The 20,000-nt window shown below is 44.1% G+C and overlaps 1 protein-coding gene across 3 annotated transcripts in view; it reads left to right on the top strand.

Annotated features, from left to right (window-relative positions):
- The window catches only part of LOC309555382 (protein MTSS 1-like), a 336,461-nt gene that overhangs the window by 75,888 nt on the left and 240,573 nt on the right, over positions 1-20,000 (top strand). For all 3 annotated transcript variants that reach the window (XM_082257372.1, XM_082257371.1, XM_082257370.1), the window contains exon 3: positions 11,883-11,956. In XM_082257372.1, the coding sequence (XP_082113498.1) occupies positions 11,883-11,956 (74 nt within the window). The remainder of the gene's footprint in view (positions 1-11,882; positions 11,957-20,000) is intronic.

Here is a 20,000-nt window from a genome sequence, read left to right as displayed (position 1 = left end):
TCCTCCAGGGGTTGGAAGGGGTTCCTTGAGCTGTGGCTGATTGACCTCACATTTATTGGTGCCTTCATAGAATCAGGACCAATGCCTGGGTTCCTACAGAGGTTTCTAGGGGTTCCTTGAGCTGTGGCTGATTGACCTCACATTTAATGGTGCCTTCATAGAATCAGGACCAATGCCTGGGTTCCTACAGAGGTTTTTAGGGGTTCCTTGAGCTGTGGCTGATTGACCTCCCATTTAATGGTACCTTCATAGTATCAGAACCAATGCCTCGGTTCCTCTAGAGGTTGCTAGGGGTTCCTTAAGCTGTGGTTAATTGACCTCCCATTTGATGGTACCTTCTTAGTATCAGGACCAATGCCATTTGGCAAAGCCAGATATATGAAACTGCTTATCTTTTTAGCTATTATTAGCATTATTACTTAGGATTTATACAGCGTCAACAGTTTATGCAGCGGTTTACAACTTGGGGGTAGACAGTACAAATACAATACTCTTTAATACAGTAGGAATCAGAGGGCTCATTTGAGCTTACAATCTAAGAGCAGGATTCTGACCACCACTGCAAGGGTTGTATTCCTCCTCCTAAACATCAGTTGAAAAGACATTCTTGCCCTTGACTTTTAATGTATTGGTTTTAGTAAGGGTTGCTAGAGAACTGAAAACTATTTTTGGGGTTTCTTTGGGGAAAAAGCTTGAGAAAGCCTGATCTAGTGCAACCTTTCTCAACCTGTTTAACATGAAAGAACCCTTAATATTACATTCAGGTCTCAGGGAACTCCTTACAATAATTACTGTATCAACAGCTCATGATGCACTAGTTTGGTGGTCAGAATGCTCTTTACATTGTTGGCCAGTGGGAAGAATGTTCCTTACATTGGTGGCCAGTGGGAAGAATGTTCCTTACATTGGTGGCCAGGGGGATGAATGTTCCTTACATTGGTGGCCAGGGGAATGAATTTTCCTTACATTGGTGGCCAGGGGGAATGAATGTTCCTTACATTGGTGGCCAGTGGGAAGAATGTTCCTTACATTGGTGGCCAGTGGGATGAATGTTCCTTACATTGGTGGCCAGGGGGATGAATGTTCCTTACATTGGTGGCCAGGGGGAAGAATGTTCCTTACATTGGTGGCCAGGGGGATGAATGTTCCTTACATTGGTGGCCAGGGGGATGAATGTTCCTTACATTGGTGGCCAGGGGGATGAATGTTCCTTACATTGGTGGCCAGGGGGATGAATGTTCCTTACATTGGTGGCCAGGGGGATGAATGTTCCTTACATTGTTGGCCAGTGGGAAGAATGTTCCTTACATTGGTGGCCAGGGGGATGAATGTTCCTTACATTGGTGGCCAGGGGGATGAATGTTCCTTACATTTGTGGCCAGGGAGATGAATGTTCCTTACATTGGTGGCCAGGGGAATGAATGTTCCTTACATTGGTGACCAGGGGGATGAATGTTCCTTACAGTGGTGGCCAGGGGGATGAATGTTCCTTACAGTGGTGGTGAGTAGGAAGAATGCCCCTTACAGTGGTGTTCAGTGGGAAAAATGCCCCTTATATTGGTGGTGAGTGGGAAGAATGCCCCTTATATTGGTGGTCAGTGGGAAAATGCCTCTTACATTGGTGGTGAGTGAGAAAAATGCCCCAGTATTGATAGGTGGAAAAAAACAAGTTAATGTTGGTGATTGCATATCTTGAGAGGCAGAAATATTGCTCCCTTGCTCATGAAACCATTAACAGCCGTTAAAGGGATCCTGGCTGAGAAAGGTTGGATGGTCTAGTGTCACCACTAAAGTCATACAATGGCATCAGGGTGCATTTTGGTAGGAAGCCAATTAACCCACCATTATGTTTTAAGGGTTGTAAAAGGAAACTACACCTTTTGAATTTTACCATTAGAATTCCTTATATTTTATACATCTATTGTTTCCTCTGATTTTGATCTTTTTGCTTTTCTACATAACGTGGCATTTAAAGCTGGACAGTTTGTATTGGCTGCTCTCCTGCACTGAAAGTGCTTACTCTGATTTCACTGCACACTATGGGCTTTTCACATTGGTAGCTGCAGTTATGTATATAGATCCTTTCTCATTTTCTGGATTGGAAGACATCTAGTATCATCTAGCTCCGTGTTTCTCAACTTTTTTTTTTTTTTCATTCAAGGCACCCTTTAAAATTATAGACCATTTCAAGGTACCCTTTAAAATGATACACCCCATTCTAAAATGTAAAAACTATTCTAATTGTTTTTCATAATACAGCAACATCCACACACAGAACACCCAACGTTAGAGGTAATTTATTCTTCCAAAGCAAATACACTTGTTTACTCTGGTACTGACTAGTATTCCAATGTTTTCTCTTCTCTCTCAATTTCTCTCTATCAGTCAGCTAATGTCACCCGACGGCTGAGGGAGAGGGGCACAAGAGGGACAAACAAGGATGCTGTGGAGGCAACAGACCTCCTCCTTATTGATAAGTGGTGTATCGCTTCTCGGCCTTTTGGCTAAGATCAAGTGTAGTATCTGTTCTTATCAGTTGGTATGGACCTCAGCTAGTACCAGTGTGACCAAAACCCGGAGCGCTCTAAGTATTGAGGTATGGGGAGTAGGTCATCTGGAAAGCATGTGGGGACCGCCGCCTTCTGATTCAAATGGGTTGAACTGTCCTAACCAGTTTGAAGGGAGAAGGAAAGCCGGTCTGACTGGGGGGCCGGTGGAACTGTTCCTGGATGTAATGGGCTGAGGAACAGGATGGCGAGGGGAGGGCTTTCTCTCCTGGGTTTTGATCTGGCCTTGCAAAAGGCCTGTCCCCAGTGGTAGGTAAGCTCTCTCTAAGCTGTCCAGGTTCTGATGTCTGCTGGTGGGGATAGGCTACACTCGGTCTGGCCGGGGGCTGAGATTGAAAAAGCCCGTGGTGTAAGTGCCCCTGGGGTGGCAGCCCAGGGGTGCCTTAATTCTCACTGGTGAGGGGCAGCTCGCCTTGAGTTTTTCGGCACCTTGGTCACTGTACCATGCACACCTTTTTCACACCTGCCTCTTGGGACAGGCCTTTTGGCTCGCACCAGAGGAATTTTTTATTCCGGCCGGAAGGCCTGCCTTGGTTCCTCACATGGCACCATTGCACTTTCCCCACTTCCCCTTCCCCCACTTCTTTGTTTGTTTGTGTCTTTTTCTTTGTAGTTTGTACACTGCACTATCACCTTTTTTTCTTTATTTGCACGACTTGTAGGGTGTGGGTCCTCGGGCCCAGCCTTGAGTCTTGGGCGGGGGTGGATATTGCCTTTTGGCTTAGTTGTCCCTCTCTCATGGGGTCTCCCTTCGGGGGAGCCCCACCTAGTACTTGGGGTGGGCTGTTTCGGCAGTCCCCCTGGAGAACGGGGCCAGTCCGGTTTCAGCCAGACAGACCATAAGTACCTTAAATCCCTGTCAGGAGTCTTGCGCCCCGGGGGATCAAGGTTAGGGTCCTACCTCTTCAGGAGGGAAGACCATTTTCGCACACCCTGTGCACTTTTTGTGTTCTCACGTTTGCGTGTGTGCACTTTTTTATGCACCGGGTGTAAGTCTTTTGAGTGTGTTTCACACGCCACGGGCTAATAAAAATAAAAATAAAAAAATAAAAAAAAGCGGTGTATCTCTCTCAAGGAAGACTACTCCCCTATTGCTTAGCTGTGTCTGCACATAAAACAGGTGCTGGCCCGGCATGCATCAGAAACACGTAGGAAGAAGAAGTCTGGACGGTCGCACACTGCTTGAATCACCTTTTAATGGTTCCAAATATGTAAATGGGACAATCCATACAGCACATGGAAGTAAAAAACAGATCAGCTGACACGTTTCACACCTATCTCGGTGTTTAGTCATAGCATCCTCCTTATTAAATGACGCCATTGGTTGTTGGGATACCAGTGTCTAGAAAGACGTAATGGTGCAAAATGCAAACCCATGGCTTCGTGTAACTAAAAGGTAGACAGAGTCCAAACTGGGGAGACCGCTCCAGGTGAGACAGGAATCGGGTGACGGTCGGATCCGCAATCCAAAATCACATGAAGCAAGAAGGAATGACCGCAAGTGCGGTCATTCCTTCTTGCTTCATGTAACTAAAAGGCAGGCTTGATCCACCTGTTGGCTTGTATACAATTTTTGATGAATTTTTAGGCATTTTGCCAAGGCACCCCTGAAGAAACCTCAAGGCACCCTGGTTGAAAAGGCTGATCTAGCTATTTCCTCCACTGCCTGACGTCCCTGGCCCTCCCATTTCATTCATTGAGTTTCAATCATGGAGGCTCAGCATGTCTGATCACATGTCTGTTTACCTTGGGTGGTCTGCATGCAAATGCAGTATGTCTAGGAGTGCCAATACCCCCAGACTGACCCTTCCCCCCCCCCCCCAATCAAGGCATTTTTATATTTAGATAACTTATCCCAAGAGCCAATTGCATTTGAGCTGAGGTGTTTTTAGAGGGGTGCTGTGATAGTTTCAGGAAGGTATGTACACCGCCCTTTTGGCCTCTTCCACCACCCAGTGATGACATTGCTGGAAGTATAATAAGGTATGTAATGAAAATGGAAAGATTAAATATAAAAATGTAATTAGCTTGCTGTTGAGATGGGTAGAGGAAGAAGCAAGGAAGGAAAAATATAAGTAGATTAAACTTCAGCTTTAAAGCTGCTCCAAGCTTAGGATTGCCACCTGGCAATATCTTGCCAGCTTGTCTGGTAAAAATAGTTTTTTTGCCGGTGTTTGTAAGGAGATAAGGCCAGGGATTTTTTTTTTTTTTTTTTTACCAAAAGGGCAGTCCACATTATATACACTGGAATGTGCATTGCTAGTAGGTACAGTCAGGTTAGGGTGATTTCCATAGACGGTTTGTTCAGGGGCTCCTGGCTGTTACAGAATGCCAAAGGTACCCATTAGAATTGATTGGGAATGGGGAGGGTCTGTCCTGCATCTGAAAATGCAAGATGTTTGGTTGTTGTCCTGACCCACTAACCAAAACAGTCAGAAGTCTTTTTTTTTTTTTTATTTTTGTAGGTTTGTTCCGTACTGTACTGAGAGGGCGTGCTTGGGCAGCCAGACAAGTAGCATTTTAGGAAGGATCCATGAGCAGGCAGTAAAGCCACCTCGGATGATTTCAATACACTTGCTTCTAGCATTGGGCTGGGCTTGGGTTCACTGTGACTGTCGGTGTACATGATGCTCTGAAAGGATATCTGTCATGTGGAATACTTAGGAGCAGCCATTGCTGACCTTTCCATAATGCAGAGCTTAAAGCAGAGTTCCACTCAAAAGTGGAACTTCCGCTTTAAGTAGTCCAGACCCCCTGACATGCCACATTGGGCATGTCATTTTTTTTTTTTTGGGGGGGGTGGGGGGGGGGGGCTACCTAGTTTTGACAGGTACCTGCTCCCTTTTCCGCTCAGGCCGCCTAGGCGGCTCCAGCGGAATGTCTCCTTTCTCCCTCCCTCCCTGCAATCTTCTGGGACATGTCATAGGTCCCAGAAGATTGCCCGTCCATTCAGGATGTGTAGCGTGACTTGCGCAGTGTGCACCCGGCTGTGAAGCCGCAAGCTGTCACAGCCGGGTGCCCACACTACAAATGCCGGCGCCAGGGGGAGAAAACTGAGAGAACCGAGGCTCCCGCCCCGGCCGAGCTGCATGAATTATTGTTAAAAAAAATTGCGATCTCGATTCAACCCCCCTCACAATCTTATTCCGACATTTCAACGATTCCTGTGACAGTGTAGAGCAGTTCTCTGCTCAGAGCTGTCAAAGGAAAAAAAGAAACAGCTGGCAATGTTTATCACAACATTGCTCAGTGCTGAAAGATAAAGATAAACATTGTATCATTTTGTTCTTTTAGAAAGAACTTTGGTCTGTAAATGAGGTCAGTTTAACCACTGAAAGATTAATGCTGGCCATACACTAGCCGAAAAATTGTTCGAAAATCTGTCATTTGGTCCGTTTGTTTGTTTTGCGTCCAGTTAAAGCAGAGTTCCACCAAAATTTTTAACTTTACATATTTCAGCACAGCTATGTCTTCTTAAAAAGAATTGGGATATATATATATATGTATATAATATACACAGTGCCTTGTGAAAGTATTCAGCCCCCTCAAACTTTTCGACCTTTTGCCACATTTCAGGCTTCAAACATAAAGATATAAAACTGTAATTTTTTGTGAAGAATCAACAAGTGGGACACAATCATGAAGGGGAGCGAAATTTATTGGATATTTCAAACTGTTAACAAATAAAAAACTGAAAAATTGGGCGTGCAAAATTATTCAGCCCCTTTACTTTCAGTGCAGCAAACTCTCTCCAGAAGTTCAGTGAGGATCTCTGAATGATCCAATGTTGACCTAAATGACTAATGATGATGATAAATAGAATCCACCTGTGTGTAATCAAGTCTCCGTATAAATGCACCTGCACTGTGATAGTCTCAGAGGTCCGTTTAAAGCACAGAGAGCATCATGAAGAACAAGGAACACACCAGGCAGATCCGATATACTGTTGTGGAGAAGTTTAAAGCCGGATTTGGATACAAAAAGATTTCCCAAGCTTTAAACATCCCAAGGAGCACTGTGCAAGCGATAATATTGAAATGGAAGGAGTATCAGACCACTGCAAATCTATGAAGACCTGGCCGTCCCTCTAAACTTTCAGCTCATACAAGGAGAAGACTGATCAGAGATGCAGCCAAGAGGCCCATGATCACTCTGGATGAACTGCAGAGATCTACAGCTGAGGTGGGAGACTCTGTCCATAGGACAACAATCAGTCGTATACTGCACAAATCTGGCCTTTATGGAAGAGTGGCAAGAAGAAAGCCATTTCTTGAAGATATCCATAAAAAGTGTTGTTTAAAGTTTGCCACGAGCCACCTGGGAGACACACCAAACATGTGGAAGAAGGTGCTCTGGTCAGATGAAACCAAAATAGAACTTTTTGGCAACAATGCAAAATGTTATGTTTGGCGTAAAAGCAACACAGCTCATCACCCTGAACACACCATCCCCACTGTCAAACATGGTGGTGGCAGCATCATGGTTTGGGCCTGCTTTTCTTCAGCAGGGACAGGGAAGATGGTTTAAATTAATGGGAAGATGGATGGAGCCAAATACAGGACCATTCTGGAAGAAAACCTGATGGAGTCTGCAAAAGACCTGAGACTGGGATGGAGATTTGTCTTCCAACAAGACAATGACCCAAAACATAAAGCAAAATCTACAATGGAATGGTTCACAAATAAACATATCCAGATCTTAGAATGGCCAAGTCAAAGTCCAGACCTGAATCCAATCGAGAATCTGTGGAAAGAACTGCAAACTGCTGTTCACAAATGCTTTCCATCCAACCTCACTGAGCTCGAGCTGTTTTGCAAGGAGGAATGGGCAAAAATTTCAGTCTCTCGATGTGCAAAACTGATAGAGACATACCCCAAGCGACTTACAGCTGTAATCGCAGCAAAAGATGGCGCTACAAAGTATTAACTTAAAGGGGCTGAATAATTTTGCACGCCCATTTTTTCAGTTTTTTATTTAACAAAGTTTGAAATATCCAATAAATTTCGTTCCACGTCATGATTGTGTCCCACTTGTTGTTGATTCTTTGCAAAAAATTACAGTTTTATATCTTTGTTTGAAGCCTGAAATGTGGCAAAAGGTTGCAAAGTTCAAGGGAGCCGAATAATTTCGCAAGGCACTATATATATATATATATATATATATATATATATATATATATATATATATATATATATATATATATATATATATATATAATATATAATATATAATTTTTTTTCTGTTCCGTTACCTTATTTTTGCCTATAGTTTGCTTCACTTCCTCCATCGGCGCCTGGGAGATGTGTGTCATCAATCTCAGGAGGCAATGGGGCGGTGGAGAAGCGGTTTCCATAGCAAAGGGGCGGCAATCAGCGCAGGCGCGAGATAGACAGGTGTATGCTGGGTAAGAACGAAGCGGCTTCAGGTGCCCACACTTGAGATGGCCGCGCTCTGCAAGCATTTATAAAAGTAAGAAAATCATTACAAACCAATCCTGTACTAGATGAAAATCAGAGAATATTATTAATGTACATGGCGATGTATTGATATTAAAGGGGTATTTTTCATTTAAAAAATTATTTTCGGGCCGGAACACCGCTTTAACGGGCACATATTGAAAATCGGTTTTAACTTTTCAGAGCTGAAAAATCGAAGGAACAGTTTGGAAAATTCTGTTGAGCGAGCGATAAATTGAAAGGTTAATGTGTTTCTCGCCTGAACTGTTTGTACTAGGCATATGTGACAAAATGAACAAAAAAATGTGTGTGTGTGTATATATATATATATATATATATATATATGTGTGTGTATATATATATATATATATATATATATATATATATATATATATATATATATATATTATTTATTTATTTATTTTTTTTAACAGAGACCCTGGAGAATTAAATGGCGGTCGTTGCAATATTTTATGGCACACTGTGTTTGTGCAGCAGTCTTTCAGACACAATTTTTTGGGAAAAAATACACTTCAATGAAATAACAAAAAACTCAACTGAAAAGTTAGCCCAATTTTTTTTGTATAATGTGAAAGATGTTACGCCAAGAATCGTGATCTTTATTTTAAGCAGAAAAATTGTGATTCTCATTTTATCCAGAATCGTGCAGCTCCAACTTCCTGTCCTATAGCCAAACAGGAAGTGAGAGGAAAGCCCTTGAAATTTAGGGAATTTCTTGGGGAGGTCACCAGAACTAGTGTCTTCTATTACTTTTCTGGAGACACCCAAAATTTGGGATTTTCTTTTTATTTTCACTTTCAATGATAATGGTAAACAGGACAAATAGTGAAAGGGAATCTTCTTAAAGGGGGCACAGACAGCAATAAAACCCGACAGGGGTTCTAATCCCTCTCCACTCTATCCAAAAATAAAAAATACATTTTGCCTTTAGCTATATTTTAATGGAAGAAACATGGGGGCTAGCATTGCTGAACTTCTTATTATGGAATTATTTTCCTGGCTGTTGTGTGAATCCTCCTGTTCATGACAGTCAGACCACTAACATTTTCAAAAAAGAGATCAGCAATGGCAGTGGTGGTCATGTGATCTCTATAAAAAGGGCTTGGAGGACCGACCTTCAGGCAGACCCAACCAGTCAGGTATTCTATCTGAGCACTGACTACCATATTGGACAGGGATCATGTGATTAGTGCCTTAATATTGGTGTGGTTTTGGGATTCAGAAACAAGAAGTACATGGCAGAGGTAGCCATTTTCATCCAGGGTTCAAGGTTCTTTCTTTCAGAGGCTTCTAGGGGATTTTTGGTCTGTGGCCTACTGACCTCCCATCTAATGGTGCCTAGTAGTTTGTAGGCAAGTGGAGATTGGGTTAGGTCCCATTTTTAGGGTTGTTCTTCCTAATGGGGGGGGGGGGGGGACTTTGGAGTCAGTTTATTAGGTAGGTTAAGCGGGTTCTCTGGGCACATGGAGAGCAATGGAGGAGGAAAGGTCTGCTGTGATGCTCTTGCTCCATATGGTGCCAGGGGGGGGCCTTTTGCACAACAGGGTCGGGGGGCGGGGGCCTTTTGGACATCAGGGCCGGGGGGGCGGGGCGGGGCGGTCCCCTTTTGGACATCAGGTAAGAAGGTAATCTCCACCTGTATGAAGACTGAATCCTAGGAAGGGAAGGCAGGGAGGACTTGATTCTTTCCTTGGTTCTCCCCTCCAGGAAAAAGAAGTGGGTAGAAGGAAGAATCGGGGTGTTTGTAAAACCCTTACATGTACCCAGGGCTTTTTTTCTCAGAAAAAAGGTGCAGGAACTCAACCTTGACCATACCCCCCCCCCCCCCCCCCCAAACTGGTCAAAATTTCACTAACCGTGAGAGGGTCTTAAAGGGGCATCAAATACCAGGAGTGCATTATGTACAGAGTGCAGAGTTTGGTTGGGATACACACAGAGTGCAGAGTTCAGGGGTGTGCTACGTGCAGGGTTCTGGAGTGTGCTCGGTATACATTGTTTGTAGCGCACCCCTGAACCCTGCAGAGTTCAGCCTTCTTTTACAGCTGATTAGCTCGGCGTCCCCCATCCACATTTCACTTTTACCCCTCTTCTTCTCTAGTACCGCCCCTCACACTGTAGATGGCTTCGCCTCTCTCACCTGCAGGGAGATCATCCAGTGGGGGGTGTCAGCATTCGCACTGCACCCCAGGCACCGGCATTTCCTTTGTTCCCATACTGCTCTTGGAAAACACAGGAAACCAGACCTCTGTTTGTTTATGAGTGATAGTGGTGGGCAGGGAGCAGAGGGCCTGAGCCAAAGGTGGTGAAACTGAGTTCCACCATGTTCCAGCTGAAAAAAAGCCCTGCATGTACCCAGTGAAGTGACTGGCCTCAGTTGATACACAGAAATAAAACAAATCCTCCTTCATAAGTTGCACCTGTTTCTGTCGTCTTCTCTTCTCTACATCTGTTCAGTGCTGAATTTTAAAGCTTTTCTGAGTTCAGAAAAAAGGGGCTAAATTTACACTTGGCACTCAGAGCTCTTCTCACTGAGTTCTGCAGATTGGAGAGAAGGGACACACACCCTTTACACAGCACACAATCAGCTGGAGGTCCCTCCCCTGTCACCGTTTTTTCTCTTGGTGTCAGGAAAACTTGTCAGAAGTGATTCATGCTGATAGCAGAGGAAGGAAGCAGCAAACAAAAATTACACTTAGAGCTCTGGATTGAGACAAGTTCACGCTATAGAGGGATATGCTTTGATCATATTTCATGTCTGAGCACTTTAACACTTATTGCCAAGATACAGACATCTCTGAGCATGGAGTAATTTTATGCTACCTCTATCACTATTGGGTAAACGTATTGATTGGGCAATATATGGGCTGTTATGTCATTCACTACTTCAATCCATATAAGTTTGCTATCAAGATCCGGCTTCTGTGTGAATATTTGAATAGGAAGCGTTATTCGCAGCCAATACCTGGAAGGTGTTTTAGAAAGAGCATTATCGGACCGCAGAGTACCAAAAGCAGGAGCGGGCTCAGCGGGCTCAGCATGTCATCAGCCGTGCAATGAAAACAAAGAGAAGGGCGCACCAGCCTAGTGCATTATCCTCAGTGGGTTTTTATTGAAAAGATAAAAATAAACTAAACAAACATGCGATAAATTCCAGCATCTCAATTCCATAGAACAACGTCCTTATTCTAAGTCCATGTCTCATGTAGACAAAGGGCTAACGCGTTTCGAGGCCGTGCCTCTTCCTCAGAGCCTAAGGACCATGACTAGATCCTTGGTTTAAATAACATGAAGGAGGCCAACACATGACTTCAGGAAGTGGGAGGAGACACCACCCTGCTGGGCGTGTCTATACGACCAATTGACAAGCATAACATAGACTTGTATTGTTACTAACATGACATCTCAATATGCATTGGTGCTGTACTGTACTCCCACCATAGAAGCCATTTACCCATAAAAAAATAGCAAAATAGTAAAAAATTATTTCACTGGTGGTGCTTGTCAAGTTCATACCAACCGTGACAGGCTCAGTCAGGAGGATGGAAGGGTTCGGTTCCTGACCACCATCTTGGTACAGGAGAGTACAGATTGGGCGGAGAATCATATAGGCCCTGGAATGTGTGTAATCCGGGGGTATTCCAGCTGTTTGCAATGCCCACACAGGAGGCAGCCTGGGTACCGGCCACAAGCTGTTGGTCCGTTTTTTTGCTGTACACATTGTTCAGTGTCATTTTTCTAAATAAAACCGTAGCCCGCTATTGTGCTGCACCTGCATACAAGAGCAGTAAATTCTCCATTGAAAAGGTTGCAATCTAACTCATTGTTGCTTCTTCTGCAGGACTACTGTGGTGGCAGCTGCTGCCTTCCTGGACGCCTTCCAAAAAGTGGCTGACATGGCAACCAACACTCGGGGTAAGCGGACAAGCGCTTCTAGAAAATTTTTCTGTTAACGCTTTTTTATCCGTAGTGCTCAAGTCAAATGTCTTCTGTTTTCTATGGAGAATGGACGGATTTGTTACCTACATGGTTGTTTGGGTTATCACTGCACTGGGGTCTGTCAATTAAGTTTTCATGTTTATTCTTTAAAATGCAGCTTAATGGTGATACACAGCAATGAAACAAATCCTCCTACATAAGTTGTACCTGTTTATCTGCAGTCTTCTCTTCTCTATAGCAATTCAACGTCCAGAATTTATACAGTTTGTCTGAGCTTTTAGAAAGCAGGGGGCGGGGAGCTGAAGTTACTCACTATAGCGCTGATTGGAAGGAAGGGACACCCCCCCCCTTCACATAGCACACAAGAACGCAGCTGAGGCTGTCAATCAGCTGGAGGTCCCTCCCCTGTCACTTTTTTTTTTTTCTTGGTGTTAGAAAAACTTGTCAGAAGTGACTCCTACAGATAGCAGAGGAAGGAAGCAGCAGACAGAAATGACACTTAAGCCCCATACACACGTGCAGATTATCTGCAGACTTTTGTCTGCAGACTTACCTTTTCTATGTAGTGCAAGGGCCTGCCAGATTGCATATAAATTGAAAGTGTTTAGGTTTGACCTCATATTATATGGTTTTGGTTAGTCTGCAGACAAAAGTCTGCAGATAATCTGCAGGTGTGTATGGGGCATTAGTGCTCTGGATTGAGACAAGTACACACTACAGAGGGATAAGGTTTGTTCAGATTTCATGCCACAACCACTTTAGATTAAGTACGTCCATGATCACAAAACCAACTAGGTCACGTTTCCGCGACAGTGAGTACATCATTGAGGGGTTCAAGGGCTAAGGATTTCCTTTACCTGGTATCAGTGTTTGGGATGGTTCATATTTTTCATATCAAAATGCAATTTTTTTTTTTGTTCCATAAAGTTTTATTGAATAAAAACAAAAAGTTATACAAGCATAAAAATTTCATACAATGGCTATTAGTACATTTTTAAGAAAAGCAAACCTATAGTAAACAGAAAGCAGTCAAATGACGTGTGTTATCAACAGAGCAATAAAATGCAATTTTTTATGTGTTTATACATTTTTTGGGATGTTGAATGATGTTTATGTTCGGTTTGCAATTTTGGTTGTATGTTTTCTAATGTGGTAAAAGCACCCCCCCCCCCAAACTGCCTACACACAAAGCCGCAGAAGCCCAGAGCTGTACCCATGCCTTAGCCACGATGCTCTGCTTTGTGACCGCAGCAAAAATTAAAATCAAAATTATCAAAGTTTTTTTTAATAAAATGCTTTTGGAGTAAAAATCTATCCAAACTTAGTTTTCTATTTAAGATACATTAATTACTTAGTTTATTCAGCATGAAATGGAGCTTAGTTATGTAGCTGTATAATAACGTGGTTGTAAAGCCACTTGTTGAGCCTATACAATCCCCTCTGTTAGATAATAACATGTGCCCCACTGTATGTCTTTTATTTAAAAAAGGAAATGTATAACTTGTATCAGAGTGTCTCCTGGTGCTCACGTGACTCCTCGGCTCTCTCCTCTCCCCGTCCGACAGACACAGCGGGAGGGGCTGAGAACTCCTGCTGACGTCAGCCGGGAGGAGAGAAGGAGGGGAGGAGAGAGCTGAGGAGTCACGTGAGCGCCGGGAGACGCTCTGATACAAGGTATAAATCGGCTTTTTTTTTTTTTTTTTTTAATAAAGGACATACAGTGAGGCACATGTTATTATCTAACAGAGTGGATTGCATAGACTTAAAGCAGAGTTCCACCCAGGGGATACTTTTTTTTTTAAAAAATACCCCCGGGACAGTCAGGGCTAGTACATTCCACAATGGATAGCCTCTGATCTGTCCCGGGTTGCACTTACGTTTTAGGAGAAATACTTACCTTGAAAAAGTATTGTCCAGCGCTGCCATCTCAGGTGTGGGCAGCTTGAAGCCAGCGCAATCCTGTTCGGCGTCCTCTTCCTTCTTCTTCGGTCCCACGATGCACTGCACCAGCCCCGCCGTCACTTCCGGTGCGCGCGCGTCATCCCTGCACAGCTTCTGGGCATGCCCAGAAGCTGTTTAGAAGGGAATGACGGCGCCTGCACTGGAACTGACATCGGGGCCGGTACAGGCGCAATGATTCCTGGGAGCGATGACGTTCAGCTCCCAGGAATCATTGCAAAAGCCAGGAAGTGACGAATCGCCGCGGCCGCCGAGGGGAGGAAAAAGGAAGTAAGGTAAGTATATTTTCTCTACAAGGTAAGTAAAAAAAAAAAAAAATTGCGATTATCCATTTGTTTTTCAGGTGACCCGGAGCGAGAAGATGGAGGTAAGTATAAAATTAGGGTGGAACTCCACTTTAACAAGTGGCTTTACAACCACAATAATATAGACTAAAAGTTAGTGTCATTTAAAAAAAAAAATGAAAACCTCCCTTCTCTTTGAGTCCCCCATGGCCTTGGCTACATTCAGAAAATTGGGCTCCAGCCTTGACAGCCTGAAAGTATTGTGAAAGGCCTGCTAACTCTGGCTGCAGGAGATGGAAACTTAGATTAAATCGGACTCCACACAGGCACGGTAAGGTTCACTGATTCTTCTTGTAGCGTTAAGTTTTCATTTTCTGTATCAGCGGAGCTCAGCTATGAAATAATATATCACATGGAAGATTTGGCAGTAGCCAGAGGCTCCCTGACTGAGCCCGCTAGTCCATTTTATTGTCGGTGTGACCCCCGCGGTCAGCACATGGCCTGTGCTGTGATTGTACTTGGATCAGCAGTCAGCCTGGACAGTGTAACACCCTGCCTGGGACTGCTAGCTTCCAGAGGACTCTGGGGCTTCACACAAGGTTATCAGGTTATCACCCACTGAAGGAGCCCTGCTTTGCTGTCTGTTTACAAGGCAGACTGAGAGCGCCGCAGGCTTGAAGATATTTAAGTTAAAGCGATGTTGCTTCGTTTATACGTTGACAATATTTTTTTAAAATGACAAAGTCCATCTTGGGAGCGAGCAAGTTATAGTGGCTACGTTCCTACATACAGGGTTGCCACCTCATCCCTCTACACCAGGAAACTAGGGCTGGGCGATTTTGCCTAAAAAAAAAATCTTCGATTTTTAAAGAAAATTTCGAGTTTCGATTCGATTTTAGATTTTTTTTTTCAATGCACTTAAAAAATTACTGCAGGCATCAGATATAGTGTCAAAAGTGCAACTTTATTGCTATGATTGTCCTCAAGAGTTAAAATGCGTAGAATCCCAAAACAAAAAGTAAATGAGGCTCGGTCATTCAACAATTTCAAGCTTTAACCCAGGTTTAAGCAAAAGTGCAACAACTTCACAGTAGCTTAAATTTTCTGTTCAAGAAATCAGATAAATACAAATTTTGTAACATATAACATTACAATTAAAAAAATAAACTCTTCTCAGTGTGAACTGTGAATATAAAAAATGAAACATGCCTGTGGCAGACATATAGTGCCGGTTCACACTGCCGCGACCACTAAAGTCGCGTCGCTTCCAGCGCGACTTTAGCGCGACTTTGGTGCGACTTTAGTGCAAAACGACTTTTTATTTGGCCAATCACAATATGATGTTTTGAAAAAAAAAAAAGCCAGCTGGAAAGATACTGCATTAGTTTTCTACTAAAAATTATAAGAAAAATGCTGTTTTTTAGGGGTTCTGGACATGTTACAGAGCTGAAACTTGACAGGTACACTTTTTAGACCCCCCTGTCACTAAATACAAAAAATGACATGCCTGCCTAAAAAAATGCCCGATAAATGCCTGCAAGAAAAAAAGCCAGCCGCAGAGAAACCGCATTACTGAAATTATAAGAAAAATGCTTTTTTTAGGGGTTCTGGACATGCTTCAGAGCTGAAACTTGACAGGTACACTTTTTAGACCCCCCAGACACTAAATACAAAAAAAGACATGCCTGACTAAAAAAATGCCCGATAAATGCCTGCAAGAAAAACGGCCAGGTTGACAGAAGACATATTCATGTTTTAATAAAAATTATGCTCTTTTCTTGTTCAATACCATTTTTTTGCAAAGTCGGATGACAAGTCGGATCACAAGTCGCTTCAATTAAGATAAGGAGGCAACTCCCATTGAAGTATATGGGACAGGTCGGATCACTGGTCGCCTGAAAGTAGTACCGGACCCTTTTCTGAAGTCGGAGCGACTTCAGTAGTGGCAATTAAGACGGCACTGATTGAATTACATTGCTTTGGTTATGTCAAGCGACCTGGGGTGACCTGGGGCGACACAAGTCGCCTCGTGAGTCGCCCTAGTGTGAATGGGCACTTAGCCTGCTCAAAGAGTGAACAAATGTAAACTTTTATCTATAACAACAAAACACGTGCTTGTTAGATCTCTGAAACATTGTGCATGCTCATTCTAAACATTTTTTGCAAGAAAGATGAGCCTGTCCACAACCTCTGGCTTAATGCAGGCCCGGTTGCAGGTAACTATTCCCCCACCCACACTAAATACCCTCTCTGAGGGGGCACTAGTGGCTGGAATAGAAAGATATATATATTTTTTAGCCAGTAAGCTTAGCCTTGGAAAGTTGGGCTGATGCAGCTTCCACCATTCAGGAGGATCTGTGTCTGGCTCTATGTCTGGACAGGTGTGGCTAGTCTCTGTCTGTACCTATCACAGCCCCTGTACAGGTATTACCCCGCCTCCCCTCAGACGCACCGCCCACTTCCTCTCCCGGCAGCTGACGTCACATCCAGGCCTGGCGGTGGCCGCTGATTGGCTCGTTCCTCGTAGACTCTGAGCAGAGATGGCAGCAGCGGTGGTCCGGTTACTGGGGAGTTTTCAGTGTGTTGTGGCCGGTTCCCGGGCCTGGCTGTGCGGTGTGCACCGGACTAGGAGCTGGCTGGAGCCCAGGGCGGCCCGCCTGTACAGGTAAGTGTCCTGCATGCAGGCCATGGGGGCCCCTTAGTGACCTCTAGTGTGTGTGTACTGTCTATGGTTACGCGGGGCGGGGGCTGGCTCATATCGCGCTATGGAAAAAACTATAGTGGCAAAAAACTTGAGTTTGAAAAAAAAAAATAGTTTTACTCTAAAAAATCGATTTAATCGATTTTTTTTGCCCAGCCCTACAGGAAACCTATTAATTATACAGGTTCTGAGGCTGATATAAAGCACTAAGTGAGTTTAAAGGGTAGCTCCACTTTTGTGGGGAAAAAATCAGCAAATAAAGAAAAAACAATATAGCGTATACAATTGCGAAACAAATCATATTGTAATTAAATGTTATTAAACATTACCTTTCCTTTTCAATCTGAAAACGCAATGCAATATGGCTACCTGGAGCTGTTCTGTACACAGAATGTATACTGACCACACCCCAGGAACATCATTTCCTGCTTGTGTGATTGGCTCACCAATTTTCCCAGAAGTCTGCCTAAGATAAAGTCAGATTTTTGGCATCCCCTGCAACAAAAATGTCATTTTTGGTGAGATACTCCCAATAGAAACACGTCTAAAGGGATGCAGACCCAGCAGCTTTCCTCATTCTGCTGTTCTGCTGTCTCTAGTCCCCTGTGTGCTCCCCTGTCCCCCCACCCCCACTGTGCTCCCTCCCCACTCCTGCCGGCTGCTGCAGGGGATGTGTCACAATAGAGAACCAGGAAGGGGTTGGTAAATATGCAATTTACCAGCTCCTTCCTTTTCTGAATGGACAGGGTCATAGTCAGTGACATTGGAAAAAAATAAAATAAAATGATAAAAATAATACAATTAAAATGCCAAAAAATAAAACTACTGACTCCAGTGGGTGAACTTCCAGGATTGCATAGGTCACACTTGCAACCAGCCCTGCAATTCCACCACTGTAGGGAGGCCCCAAGATGGCAGGAAGGGGGCCCACTGCAGAACTTGTGAAAGGATCCCGCAATGAGAGAAAAGGGCCCCAGGATCAGTGGGAAGAGCCCCAAGCCTGAAGGGAAGGGAGGTCCAGGGGGCCCTTCATGAATTCTTGCACCAGGGCCCTGAAGGTTCTAGTTACGCCTCTGCAATATTGTTACTATTAACCTAATAAATTTAAATAAATGCCTGTTTTTATTACATATTTATCTGTTTTTGTATATATACATCATGTCAACATGTAATATATATCTATGGGGGGTTACACACCTCAAAGTCCCAAACCTTCCTTGTCTCTCTTAGCCCATTCATTTCAACGCTCCAAGGGTGCTCGTATAGCTTTTTGGGCGTTGAGCTTCATACATTTTAAACCTCAATTTGACGCATTCAAACGCGCACGTCTGCTTGCTGCGTTTGGCTGCCATTACCGATGTGCACTTTTGCATGCATTCACAAATTGCTCAAGTGTGAATTTAGCCTAAAGATCAGCCAGAACTTTTACCCCAGAAGCGATTCCTAGTAAAACCGCCAGCTGCTTTCTCTTCAAATCTCTGAGCCTGCAAAACTGCGGCTTCCACTGCAGCAGGTTTCTGCAAAATATGGCCACTGTCTCAGGCAGCCAATCGGCTTCCCTCTGCAATCCTCCAGCCTGCACCCAGAGACATAAATTATGACTGGCTGCTTGGGGACAACTCTATGAATTTGGACTGCAGGTAGGCGATGTTGCATTTTAATTCCACATTTAATGGTGATCTGCAGCGTTAAGTGTAGGCGGTTTAAAAAAAAAAATTGCCTTTTTATACCATTGGCTTTTAATTAGCGCGGTCCTAAAAAAAAGCTTTCGATAGGACGGTGGTGGGCTCGCTCGTTCACTGTTTTTCCCTCTCCGCTTTGAAGGTCAGGTATTAAAGCTCATTTTAGCATTCGTGTCAGACCTGAATTAGTGCTGCTTTGATGCTCCTTGCCGAGGGTTTTCACCAACGTGATGGATGAAACAGTCGCCATGGCAACCAGCTCGGGTTCACCGTCCACCGCCGTAGCTGCTAGGCGATAGGACGGGGAGAAGAGATGAAGAGGGCCTTGCCCCACGTCCTGTATGAAATTAACACTTTGTGACAGAGCCAGTGCTCAGCCGGGCTGCGCGCTAGGCCTTCGGGCCCTGCAAATAGGAGGAAAGTCATTTTGCATTGGCAAGCGTTGCATGATGCCTGTTACCTATAGGCGACTGAGCAAACGCTGTGACATCATCTCTGCGCTTTGTGTGCCCGTGACCTGAAAATACTTCTGCCATTTCAGCAAACTTACCAACAAGATGGCTACAGGGTCTAAAGTCCCAGTATTGTAAAAAGGATATCTTGTATAAAAGGGACGCCGCTAATATGATGACATATAATCGGCTATACCTACACGCAATCAGGCGTTTGGCATTACCTTCGGAATTTGGATATGTATGAAAAATAATTCACTTCCTAATCCAGTAATGCATTGAGGACTTGTTCAGATCAGGTGGGGTGCAGGAACGCACGCAGAATTGCGCATTTCTCTATCGTTCATCGACAGACGCAGCTCTGCTTAATCAGACTATAGGGCTATGCTCCTCCCACTAGGGATAGGCACTAGGCGGAAAAAGGCTTGTCAATGCCTATAGGGGCTGTCCCAGCAGGCTCTGCTATACTCAAACAGTTGTGTTGCAAGCAGTGACAGAAAAAGACCCCATGACTCAAAAGTAAAGGGACGAGTGCTGCACTGCTCCTAAATTACATGCGATCTCTGTGCGGTGCAAATTTCAGCCATACAGTTTGTATAGCTGAATTCGCACCGCAGTTGCACTAAACACGCACATGAGGCTTTTTTTTTTTTATCCGCAGCAGAATCAGATCGCATGGTGGTTCACAAGTGCGATCCGATTCTGTGCGAACTTGCAGATCGCACTGCGATATGCGATCTCAACTGGGGGTGTCCTTTAACTTTTAATTGACACCCCCTGCGTATCGCATATGGCAGTGTGAACTGCCAGGGGTGCGGATGCGATGCGGGATCACCCTGCATATTCGCAGCGTTCCCGCATCGCAGAAGTGTGAACCGGGACTTACAGTGCTGCATATTGAAAAGGAAAGGTTGTTTTTTAATAACATTAAACTAGAATATG

This window comes from Pelophylax lessonae (assembly GCF_965119305.1).
Source record: "Pelophylax lessonae genome assembly, chromosome: 5".
In the NCBI taxonomy this organism is placed as follows: Eukaryota; Metazoa; Chordata; class Amphibia; order Anura; family Ranidae; genus Pelophylax; species Pelophylax lessonae.
This window is presented reverse-complemented; position numbering and strand designations above follow the sequence as displayed.